At 57.0% G+C, this 11,348-nt stretch overlaps 1 protein-coding gene across 4 annotated transcripts in view; it reads left to right on the top strand.

Moving 5' to 3' along the window:
* The first annotated feature begins 3,849 nt into the window (after positions 1–3,849).
* LOC137361243 (sulfotransferase 1C2-like) overlaps positions 3,850–11,348 on the top strand; it is a 14,839-nt gene continuing 7,340 nt past the window's right edge. Inside the window, exons 1-4 of one of the 4 annotated variants that reach the window (XM_068026143.1) lie at positions 3,850–4,006; positions 4,870–5,050; positions 9,650–9,772; positions 10,786–10,883. In XM_068026143.1, coding sequence (XP_067882244.1) covers positions 4,882–5,050; positions 9,650–9,772; positions 10,786–10,883 — 390 coding nt within the window. In that variant the 5' untranslated portion in view covers positions 3,850–4,006; positions 4,870–4,881. Of the gene's footprint in view, positions 4,007–4,034; positions 4,188–4,869; positions 5,051–9,649; positions 9,773–10,785; positions 10,884–11,348 lie in introns of those variants that run through there. The other 3 variants (XM_068026145.1, XM_068026146.1, XM_068026144.1) reach the window with 3 other exon arrangements.

Genomic DNA, 11,348 nt, shown 5'->3' with positions numbered 1-11,348 from the left:
TACCTGTCCTGGGAGTGTTTGATGGGGACAGTGTAGAGGGAGCTTTACTCTGTATCTAACCCCCGTACTGTACCTGTCCTGGGAGTGTTTGATGGGGACAGTGTAGAGGGAGCTTTACTCTGTATCTAACCCCCGTACTGTACCTGTCCTGGGAGTGTTTGATGGGGACAGTGTAGAGGGAGCTTTACTCTGTATCTAACCCCCGTACTGTACCTGTCCTGGGAGTGTTTGATGGGGGACAGTGTAGAGGGAGCTTTACTTTGCATCTAACCCCCGTACTGTACCAGTCCTGGGAGTGTTTGAAGGTGGACAGTGTAGAGGGAGCTTTACTCTGTATCTAACCCCCATACTGTACCTGTCCTGGGGAGTGTTTGATGGGGGACAGTGTAGAGGGAGCTTTACTTTGCATCTAACCCCCGTACTGTACCAGTCCTGGGAGTGTTTGATGGGGGACAGTGTAGAGGGAGCTTTACTCTGTATCTAACCCCCGTACTGTACCTGTCCTGGGAGTGTTTGATGGGGACAGTGTAGAGGGAGCTTTACTCTGTATCTAACCCCCGTACTGTACCTGTCCTGGGAGTGTTTGATGGGGACAGTGTAGAGGGAGCTTTACTCTGTATCTAACCCCCGTACTGTACCTGTCCTGGGAGTGTTTGATGGGGGACAGTGTAGAGGGAGCTTTACTTTGCATCTAACCCCCGTACTGTACCAGTCCTGGGAGTGTTTGATGGGGGACAGTGTAGAGGGAGCTTTACTCTGTATCTAACCCCCGTACTGTACCTGTCCTGGGAGTGTTTGATGGGGGACAGTGTAGAGGGAGCTTTACTTTGCATCTAACCCCCGTACTGTACCAGTCCTGGGAGTGTTTGATGGGGACAGTGTAGAGGGAGCTTTACTCTGTATCTAACCCCCGTACTGTACCTGTCCTGGGAGTGTTTGATGGGGACAGTGTAGAGGGAGCTTTACTCTGTATCTAACCCCAGTGCTGTACCTGTCCTGGGAGTGTTTGATGGGGACAGTGTAGAGGGAGCTTTACTCTGTATCTAACCCCAGTGCTGTACCTGTCCTGGGAGTGTTTGATGGGGACAGTGTAGAGGGAGCTTTACTCTGTATCTAACCCCCGTGCTGTCCCTGTCCTGGGAGTGTTTGATGGGGACAGTGTAGAGGGAGCTTTACTCTGTATCTAACCCCCGTACTGTACCTGTCCTGGGAGTGTTTGATGGGGAACAGTGTAGAGGGAGCTTTACTCTGTATCTAACCCCCGTACTGTACCTGTCCTGGGAGTGTTTGATGGGGGACAGTGTAGAGGGAGCTTTACTCTGTATCTAATCCCCGTACTGTACCTGCCCTGGGAGTGTTTGATGGGGACAGTGTAGAGGGAGCTTTACTCTGTATCTAACCCCCGTACTGTACCTGTCCTGGGGAGTGTTTGATGGGGACAGTGTAGAGGGAGCTTTACTCTGTATCTAACCCCCGTACTGTACCTGTCCTGGGAGTGTTTGATGGGGGACAGTGTAGAGGGAGCTTTACTCTGTATCTAACCCCCGTACTGTACCTGTCCTGGGAGTGTTTGATGGGGGACAGTGTAGAGGGAGCTTTACTCTGTATCTAACCTCCGTACTGTACCTGTCCTGGGAGTGTTTGATGGGGACAGTGTAGAGGGAGCTTTACTCTGTATCTAACCCCGTACTGTACCTGTCCTGGGAGTGTTTGATGGGGGACAGTGTAGAGGGAGCTTTACTCTGTATCTAACCCCCGTACTGTACCTGCCCTGGGAGTGTTTGATGGGGGACAGTGTAGAGGGAGCTTTACTCTGTATCTAACCCCCGTACTGTACCTGTCCTGGGAGTGTTTAATGGGGACAGTGTAGAGGGAGCTTTACTCTGTATCTAACCCCCGTACTGTACCTGTCCTGGGGAGTGTTTGATGGGGGACAGTGTAGAGGGAGCTTTACTCTGTATCTAACCCCCGTACTGTACCTGTCCTGGGAGTGTTTGATGGGGACAGTGTAGAGGGAGCTTTACTCTGTATCTAACCCTCGTACTGTACCTGTCCTGGGAGTGTTTGATGGGGGACAGTGTAGAGGGAAAGTAAAGCTCCCTCTCCACTGTCCCCATCCCTCATTGCCCCTTGAGAAGGTGTGGGGTCGGTACACCCACAGCACGGTGAGGAAGGGAGTTCCAGGATTTTGACCCAGCGACAGTGAAGGAACGGCGATATAGTTCCAAGTCAGGATGGTGTGTGACTTGGAGGGGAACTTGCAGGTGGTGGTGTTCCCATGCATCTGCTGCCCTTGTCCTTCTAGTTGGTGGAGGTCGCGGGTTTGGGCGGCGCTGTCGAAGGAGCCTTGGTGCGTTGCTGCAGTGCATCTTGTAGATGGTACACACTGCTGTCACTGTGCGTCGGTGGTGGAGGGAGGGATGTTTGTGGATGGGGTGCCAATCAAGCAGGCTGCTTTGTCCTGGATGGTGTCGAGCTTCCTGAGTGTTGTTGGAGCTGCACCCATCCAGGCAAGTGGAGAGTATTCCATCACACTCCTGACTTGTGCCTTGTCGATGGTGGACAGGCTTTGGGGAGTCAGGAGGTGAGTTACTCACTGCAGAATTCCCAGCCTCTGACCTGCTCTTGTAGCCACGGTATTTATATGGCTGGCCCAGTTCAGTTTCTGGTCAATGGTAACCCCCAGGATGTTGATAGTGGGGGATTCAGAGATGGTAATGCCATTGAATATCAAGGGGAGATGGTTAGACTCTCTCTTGTTGGAGATGGTCATTGCCTGGCACTTGTGTGGCGCTAATGTTACTTGCCACTTATCAGCCCAAGCCTGGATATTGTCCAGGTCTTGCTGCATTTCTACACGGACTGCTTCAGTATCTGAGGAGTCACGAATGGTGCCGAACATTGTGCAATCATCAGGGAACATCCCCACTTCTGACCTTCTGATTGAAGGAAGGTCATTGATGAAGCAGCTGGAGATGGTTAAATTACAGACATGTCTCAGGGACTGTTCCTCGAATTGAGGTGAAGTAGCAAGCATCGCGAATTGAAAACGGGGTTAAGGGAGTAAACGAATAAAGAGAGGAGATAACGGGGAGCATTCCGTCCCCTTTTCTACCGCTCAACGGCTGCACGGTTGCAGTGCTGTCTGCATGCCTGAAGCTTGCCGACTGTGGCGGGCATCACATTTTTTTTTGGAAAACATTCTGAAAGCAGAGACAGTCAATGCAAAACACCACGCAAAAACCGCCAGGCTTGCCGTCATTGTTTCTGTGACTTGAATCGACAAAATAAATTGTACACGAGTTGCAATTTCAGACACTCAAAGGGAAACTTTAGCTAACAATTAAGGGGATATGTAAAATATTTTTCGGGATAGTGGGAAATGATACCCAGCCCCGGGTATGTCTTTTTCTGCATCTTTTGTGCCCCCTTTCAGGGTGTTATATTGACAGGACCTCATTGCCCCCTCAATACAAAATGTCCAATCGAATGTCGCGTTCTTTGTCCAAACCACGGGGTAAAAGCCCACCCCAACGTTAGCTCCTACTGCCTGGAGCTTCTCGAGCCTACCCGCACGCCTTCCGTCGCTGATCGATCGGGGCCTTTACAACCTCTTCCATCCCCTCGTTCTACCCTGTTTGCCACGATCAGTTCCACAACCCGCTCCGAGGAACCAGGGGCTTCATTCTGTGTTTTCTGTCAGGGCTTGCTGCTGCCCGGGGGCCTTGTACGTATCCATTAGTTTTTAATTTTATGCTTTTGGCCGTGCAAAGGATGCTGGTACACCCCCCCCCCGGTGACAGTAAATTGTCCAGCGGTAATCTGTAATCTTACACTCCTCACTTTCCCTTCTCCAACTGCTCATGTGACACAAACATGAACTCAATGGTCAGGAACGCCAGTCCCTGTGGAGATTAACTGTTGGAACGGAGCCAGTTGGTTTAAAGATCACACCCACTCCTTCAAACACACAACTCCAAGTTAGACGCTGACTGCAACTCGCGAGGTAACAGTTCATCTCTCTCCCTCTCTCCCTCCCTCCCTCTCCCTCTCCCTCTTCCCCTCTCTCATACCGACTACAATGGAGTTTGGACCTTTACTGTTGGAAGTTTGTGAGTCAGTATCTGACCCGATATGGGATAGTCTAACACAGCGAGATGTGGGAGCTCGGATAGATTGCCAGCCAGGTGTTTACAGACAATTCAGAACTTCCTTGGATACTGCATGGGAGTGAGGGAGACGAGAGCCTCTCAGTCACTGTGGGTGAGGGTCAGTGAGGGAATGAGGTTGACGGGAGCCTCTCGGTCACTGTGGGTGAGGGTCAGTGGGGAGTGAGGGAGACGGGAGCCTCTCGGTCCCTGTGGGTGAGGGTCAGTGAGGGAATGAGGTTGACGGGAGCCTCTCGGTCACTGTGAGGGAGGGTCAGTGGGAGTGAGGGAGACGGGGGCCTCTCAGTCACTGTGAGTGAGGGTCTGTGAGGGAATGAGGGAGACGGGAGCCTCTCGGTCACTGTGGGGGAGGGTCAGTGGGGAGTGAGGGAGACGGGGGCCTCTCAGTCACTGTGAGTGAGGGTCAGTGAGGGAATGAGGGAGACGGGAGCCTCTCGGTCACTGTGAGTGAGGGTCAGTGGGGAGTGAGGGAGACGGGAGCCTCTCGGTCACTCTGGGTGAGGGTCAGTGGGGAGTGAGGGAGATGGGAGCCTCTCGGTCACTGTGAGTGAGGGTCAGTGGGGAGTGAGGGAGACGGGAGCCTCTCGGTCACTCTGGGTGAGGGTCAGTGGGGAGTGAGGGAGATGGGAGCCTCTCGGTCACTGTGAGGGAGGGTCAGTAGATATTTGAAGTGAATTAACATGTGGATCCCCATTTACAGGAGGTTTGGAAGATGGCGCTGAATTATCACCCTGAGATTGAGGATGTTAAACCTGGGAGGCCGCAGCTAAAACATGTCCAAGGTGTGGCTTTCCCTGATTGGGTGGCTGATAACTGGCAGCAGGTACAACAGTTCCAGGCGAAACCGGGAGACCTTCTCATAGCAACATATCCTAAAGCAGGTGAGTGAGTGAGGGAGAGGGCCCAGGCCCCACGGTGCAGGGAGAGGGACCAGGCCCCGGGGGGCAGGGAGAGGGCCCAGGCCCCACCGTGCAGGGAGAGGGCCCAGGGCCCCACGGTGCAGGGAGAGGGACCAGGCCCCGGGGGGCAGGGAGAGGGCCCAGGGCCCACGGTGCAGGGAGAGGGCCCAGGCCCCGCGGCACAGGGAGAGGGCCCAGGCCCCACCGTGCAGGGAGAGGGCCCAGGGCCCCACGGTGCAGGGAGAGGGCCCAGGCCCCGTGGTGCAGGGAGAGGGCCCGGGCCCCACGGTGCAGGGAGAGGGCCCGGGCCCCACGGTGCAGGGAGAGGGCCCGGGCCCCACGGTGCAGGGAGAGGGCCCGGGCCCCACCGTGCAGGGAGAGGGCCCGGGCCCCCTGGTGCATTGAGAGGGCCCAGGCCCCGCGGTGCAGGGAGGGGGCCCAGGCCCCGGGGGGCAGGGAGAGGGCCCAGGCCCCGCGGCACAGGGAGAGGGCCCAGGCCCCACCGTGCAGGGAGAGGGCCCGGGCCCCCTGGTGCATTGAGAGGGCCCAGGCCCCGGGGGGCAGGGAGAGGGCCCAGGCCCCACGGTGCAGGGAGAGGGCACAGGCCCCACGGTGCAGGGAGAGTGCCCGGGCACCACCGTGCAGGGAGAGGAACCAGGCCCCGTGGTGCAGGAAGAGGAACCAGGCCCCGTGGTGCAGGGAGAGGGCCCTGGCCCCACGGTGCAGGGAGAGGGCCCAGGCCCTGCGGTGCAGGGAGAGGAACCAGGCCCCATGGTGCAGGGAGAGGGCCTTGGCCCCATGGTGCATTGAGAGGGCCCGGGCCCCACGGTGCAGGGAGAGTGCCCGGGCCCCACGGTGCAGGGAGAGTGCCCAGGCCCCGCGGTGCAGGGAGAGGAACCAGGCCCCGTGGTGCAGGGAGAGGGCCCTGGCCCCACGGTGCAGGGAGAGGGCCCAGGCCTCACGGTGCAGGGAGAGGGCCAAGGCCTTATGGTGCAGGGAGAGGGCCCAGGCCCCACGGTAAAGGGAGCGGGCCCAGGCCCCACTGTGCAGGGAGAGGGCCCAGGCCTCACGGTGCAGGGAGAGGGCCCAAGCCCCACCGTGTCGGGGGAGGGCCCAGTCCCCGCGGTGTCTTTCTGTCTCTGTCTCTCTCTCTCTGTCTGTCTCTCTCTCTCTCTCGCTGTCTCTTTCTCTCTCTCTCTCACTGTCTCTTTCTCTCTCTCTCTCACTGTCTCTTTCTCTCTATCTGTCTCTCCGTTTCTTTCTCGCTATCCGTCTCTCTCTCTCCCCGTGTCTCTCTCTCTCCGTGTCTCTCTCTCTCCGTGTCTCCGTCTCTCTCTGTCTGTGTGTGTCTCTCTCTCTCTCCGTCTCTCTCTCTCTGTCCCTCTCTGTCCCTCTCTCTCTGTCCCCCTCTCTCTCTCTCTGTCCCTCTCTCTCTCTCTCTCTGTCCCTCTCTCTCTCTCTCTCTCTGTCCCTCTCTCTCGCTGTGTCTGTCTGTCTGTCTCTCGTGCTCGTTCTCTGTTTCTCTCTTTGAGCTTGTCTGCCGGGATCTCTCTCCCCTGTCATCTCTCTCCTGTGAGTTCTCTCCCCTGTGAACTCTCTCTCCCTTGTCATCTCTCTCTCCCCTGTCATCTCTCTCTCCCCTGTCATCTCTCTCCTCTGTGATCTTCCCCTTGTCATCTCTTTCTCTCCCCTGTGATTTCTCTCCCCTGTGAACTCTCTCTCCCCTGTGAACTCTCTCTCCCCTGTCATCTCTCCCTCCCCCCGTGATCTCTCTCCGCCCTCTGATCTCTCCGCCCCCGATCTCTCCGCCCCCTGATCTCTCCGCCCCCTGATCTCTCTCCCCTGCGATCTCTCTCCCCCTCTGATCTCTCTCCCCCTCTGATCTCTCTCCCCCTCTGATCTCTCTCCCCCTCTGATCTCTCTCCCCCTGCGATCTCTCTCTCCCTGCGATCTCTCTCTCCCTGCGATCTCTCTCTTCCCTGCGATCTCTCTCTCCCTGCGATCTCTCTCCCCTGCGATCTCTCTCCCCTGCGATCTCTCTCCCCTGCGATCTCTCTCCCTGCGATCTCTCTCCCTGCGATCTCTCTCCCTGCGATCCCTCTCCCTGCGATCCCTCTCCCTCTGATCCCTCTCCCTCTGATCCCTCTCCCTCTGATCTCTCTCCCCTGCGATCTCTCTCCCCTGCGATCTCTCTCCCCTGCGATCTCTCTCCCTGCGATCTCTCTCCCTGCGATCTCTCTCCCTGCGATCTCTCTCCCTGCGATCTCTCTCCCTGCGATCTCTCTCCCTCTGATCCCTCTCCCTCTGATCCCTCTCCCTCTGATACCTCTCCCTCTGATCCCTCTCCCTCTGATCCCTCTCCCTCTGATCCCTCTCCCCTGCGATCTCTCTCCCCCGCGATCTCTCTCCCCCGCGATCTCTCTCCCCCGCGTTCTCTCTCCCCCGCGATCTCTCTCCCCTGCGATCTCTCTCTCCTACGATCTCTCTCCCTGCGATCTCTCTCCCTGCGATCTCTCTCCCTGCGATCTCTCTCCCTGCGATCTCTCTCCCCTGCGATCTCTCTCCCCTGCGATCTCTCTCCCCTGCGATCTCTCTCCCCTGCGATCTCTCTCCCCTGCGATCTCTCTCCCCTGCGATCTCTCTCCCCTGCGATCTCTCTCCCCTGCGATCTCTCTCCCCTGCGATCTCTCTCTCCTGCGATCTCTCTCTCCTGCGATCTCTCTCTCCTGCGATCTCTCTCTCCTGCGATCTCTCTCCCTGCGATCCCTCTCCCTGCGATCCCTCTCCCTGCGATCTCTCTCCCTGCGATCTCTCTCTCCCTGCGATCTCTCTCTCCCTGCGATCTCTCTCTCCCTGCGATCTCTCTCTCCCTGCGATCTCTCTCTCCCTGTGATCTCTCTCTCCCTGTGATCTCTCTCCTGCGATCTCTCTCTCTCCTGCGATCTCTCTCTCCCTGCGATCTCTCTCTCTCTCTGATCTCTCTCTCTCTCTGATCTCTCTCTCCCTGTGATCTCTCTCTCCCTGTGATCTCTCTCTCCCTGTGATCTCTCTCTCTCCTGCGATCTCTCTCTCTCCTGCGATCTCTCTCTCCCTCTGATCTCTCTCTCCCTCTGATCTCTCTCTCCCTCTGATCTCTCTCTCCCTCTGATCTCTCTCTCCCTCTGATCTCTCTCTCCCTCTGATCTCTCTCTCCCTCTGATCTCTCTCTCCCTGCGATCTCTCTCTCCCTGTGATCTCTCTCTCCCTGCGATCTCTCTCTCCCTGTGATCTCTCTCTCCCTGTGATCTCTCTCTCCCTCTGATCTCTCTCTCCCTCTGATCTCTCTCTCCCTCTGATCTCTCTCTCCCTGTGATCTCTCTCTCCCTCTGATCTCTCTCTCCCTGTGATCTCTCTCTCCCTGTGATCTCTCTCTCCCTGTGATCTCTCTCTCCCTGTGATCTCTCTCTCCCTGTGATCTCTCTCTCCCTGTGATCTCTCTCTCCCTGTGATCTCTCTCTCCCTGTGATCTCTCTCTCCCTGCGATCTCTCTCTCCCTCTGATCTCTCTCTCCCTCTGATCTCTCTCTCCCTGTGATCTCTCTCTCCCTGTGATCTCTCTCTCCCTCTGATCTCTCTCTCCCTGTGATCTCTCTCTCCCTGTGATCTCTCTCTCCCTGCGATCTCTCTCTCCCTGCGATCTCTCTCTCCCTGCGATCTCTCTCTCCCTGCGATCTCTCTCTCCCTGTGATCTCTCTCTCCCTCTGATCTCTCTCTCCCTGTGATCTCTCTCTCTCCTCTGATCTCTCTCTCCCTGTGATCTCTCTCTCCCTGTGATCTCTCTCTCCCTGTGATCTCTCTCTCCCTGTGATCTCTCTCTCCCTGTGATCTCTCTCTCCCTGTGATCTCTCTCTCCCTGTGATCTCTCTCCCTGTGATCTCTCTCTCCCTGTGATCTCTCTCTCCCTGTGATCTCTCTCTCCCTGTGATCTCTCTCTCCCTGTGATCTCTCTCTCTCTCTGATCTCTCTCTCCCTGTGATCTCTCTCTCTCTGATCTCTCTCTCCCTGCGATCTCTCTCTCCCTCTGATCTCTCTCTCCCTGTGATCTCTCTCTCCCTGTGATCTCTCTCTCTCCTCTGATCTCTCTCTCTGATCTCTCTCTCCCTGTGATCTCTCTCTCCCTGTGATCTCTCTCTCCCTGTGATCTCTCTCTCTCCTCTGATCTCTCTCTCTGATCTCTCTCTCCCTGCGATCTCTCTCTCCCTCTGATCTCTCTCTCCCTGTGATCTCTCTCTCTCCCTCTGATCTCTCTCTCTCCTCTGATCTCTCTCTCTCTGATCTCTCTCTCCCTCTGATCTCTCTCTCCCTCTGATCTCTCTCTCCCTGTGATCTCTCTCTCCCTGTGATCTCTCTCTCCCTGTGATCTCTCTCTCTCTGATCTCTCTCTCTCTGATCTCTCTCTCCCTGTGATCTCTCTCTCCCTGTGATCTCTCTCTCCCTGTGATCTCTCTCTCCCTGTGATCTCTCTCTCCCTGTGATCTCTCTCTCTCTCTGATCTCTCTCTCTGATCTCTCTCTCTCTGATCTCTCTCTCTCTCTCTCTACAGGCACCACTTGGATACAGCAGATTGTGGATTTTATTAATTGTAACGGTGATGTGGAGATGTGTAACCGAGCCCCCATCCACCATCGGATTCCATTCCTCGAATTCTTTGCCTATGGCTCATCCGGTGAGAATCTTCAGCAAATTAAACCTTTGGTGACCCGTACCCCGGGGAGAGTCAGTGCCCATGGAGGACCCGTACCCTGGGGAGAGTCGGTGTCGGTGGAGGACCTGTACCCCGGGGAGAGTCAGTGCCCATGGAGGACCCGTACCCCGGGGAGAGTCAGTGCACATGGGGGAACCATACCCCGGGGAGAGTCAGTGTCTGTGGGGGATCCGTACCCAGGGGAGAGTCGGTGTCTGTGGGGGACCCGTACCCCGGGGAGAGTCAGTGTCTGTGGGGGATCCATACCCCGGGGAGAGTCGGTGCTCGTGGGGGATCCGTACCCCGGGGAGAGTCAGTGTCTGTGGGGGATCCGTACCCAGGGGAGAGTCGGTGTCTGTGGGGGACCCGTACCCCGGGGAGAGTCAGTGTCTGTGGGGGATCCGTACCCCGGGGAGAGTGAGTGCTCGTGGGGGATCCGTACCCCGGGGAGAGTCAGTGTCGGTGGGGGACCCGTACCCCGGGGAGAGTCAGTGTCTGTGGGGGACCCGTACCCCGGGGAGAGTCGGTGTCGGTGGGGGACCCGTACCCCGGGGAGAGTCGGTGTCGGTGGGGGACCCGTACCCCGGGGAGAGTCAGTGCTCGTGGGGGAACTGTACCCTGGGGAGAGTCGGTGTCCGTGGGGGACCCGTACCCCGGGGAGAGTCGGTGTTGGTGGGGGACCCGTACCCCGGGGAGAGTCGGTGTCGGTGGGGGACCCGTACCCCGGGGAGAGTCGGTGTCCGTGGAGGACCCGTACCCCAGGGAGAGTCAGAGTCCGTGGGGGACCTGTACCCCAGGGAGAGTCAGTGTCCGTGGAGGACCCGTACCCCGGGGAGAGTCGGTGTCCGAAGGGGGGCCCCTACCCCGGGGAGAGTCAGTGCCCGTGGGGGGGCCCCTACCCCGGGGAGAGTGGGAAATACTATTGGATGGTAAAATATGAACAGGATTCTTGCACTGTAACACTGGGAGCTCGTAACATCTCCATCTCATTTCAGGTCTTGAACGAATTGAGAAACTGTCGTCTCCCAGGATGATTAAGACCCACCTCCCCATTCAATTGATCCCGAAATCCGTCTGGGAACAGGACTGCAAGGTACAGGACCCGACAGACTCCTCTTTGACCAGCACCCCCACCCCCGGGCTAACCCTTCATCCCTCCCCCCTCACCGTGTTCAACTCCACATCCCTCGCACCATCTCCAACACTAACTCATTCGTTCCCTCAGCCTCCAAACTGAGGGACTCCCTCCCCCTCTCCCTCAGTCTCTGAACTGTCGGACTCCTCACTACAATTATACAGGGCATTGGTGAGACCACACCTGGAGTACTGAGTCCAGTTTTGGTCTCCTTACCTAAGGAAGGATATAGTTGTCCGAGAGGGATTGTAACGAAGGTTCACCAGACTGGTTCCTGGGATGAGGGGATTGTCCTGTGAGGAGAGATCGAGTCGAACGGGCCGATATTCCCTGGAGTTTTGAAGAATTTTAAAGGGTAGGGCCTCCTCCATTATGGGAGGGATATCAGAGTGTGTCAAGGGGCTACGCTGGGATTAGGAATGG

The sequence above is a fragment of the Heterodontus francisci genome, unplaced genomic scaffold (genome assembly GCF_036365525.1).
Source record: "Heterodontus francisci isolate sHetFra1 unplaced genomic scaffold, sHetFra1.hap1 HAP1_SCAFFOLD_1261, whole genome shotgun sequence".
NCBI classification, from domain to species: domain Eukaryota; kingdom Metazoa; phylum Chordata; class Chondrichthyes; order Heterodontiformes; family Heterodontidae; genus Heterodontus; species Heterodontus francisci.
Note: the sequence above shows the minus strand (reverse complement) of the source record. Positions and strands in the feature narration are given on the sequence as shown.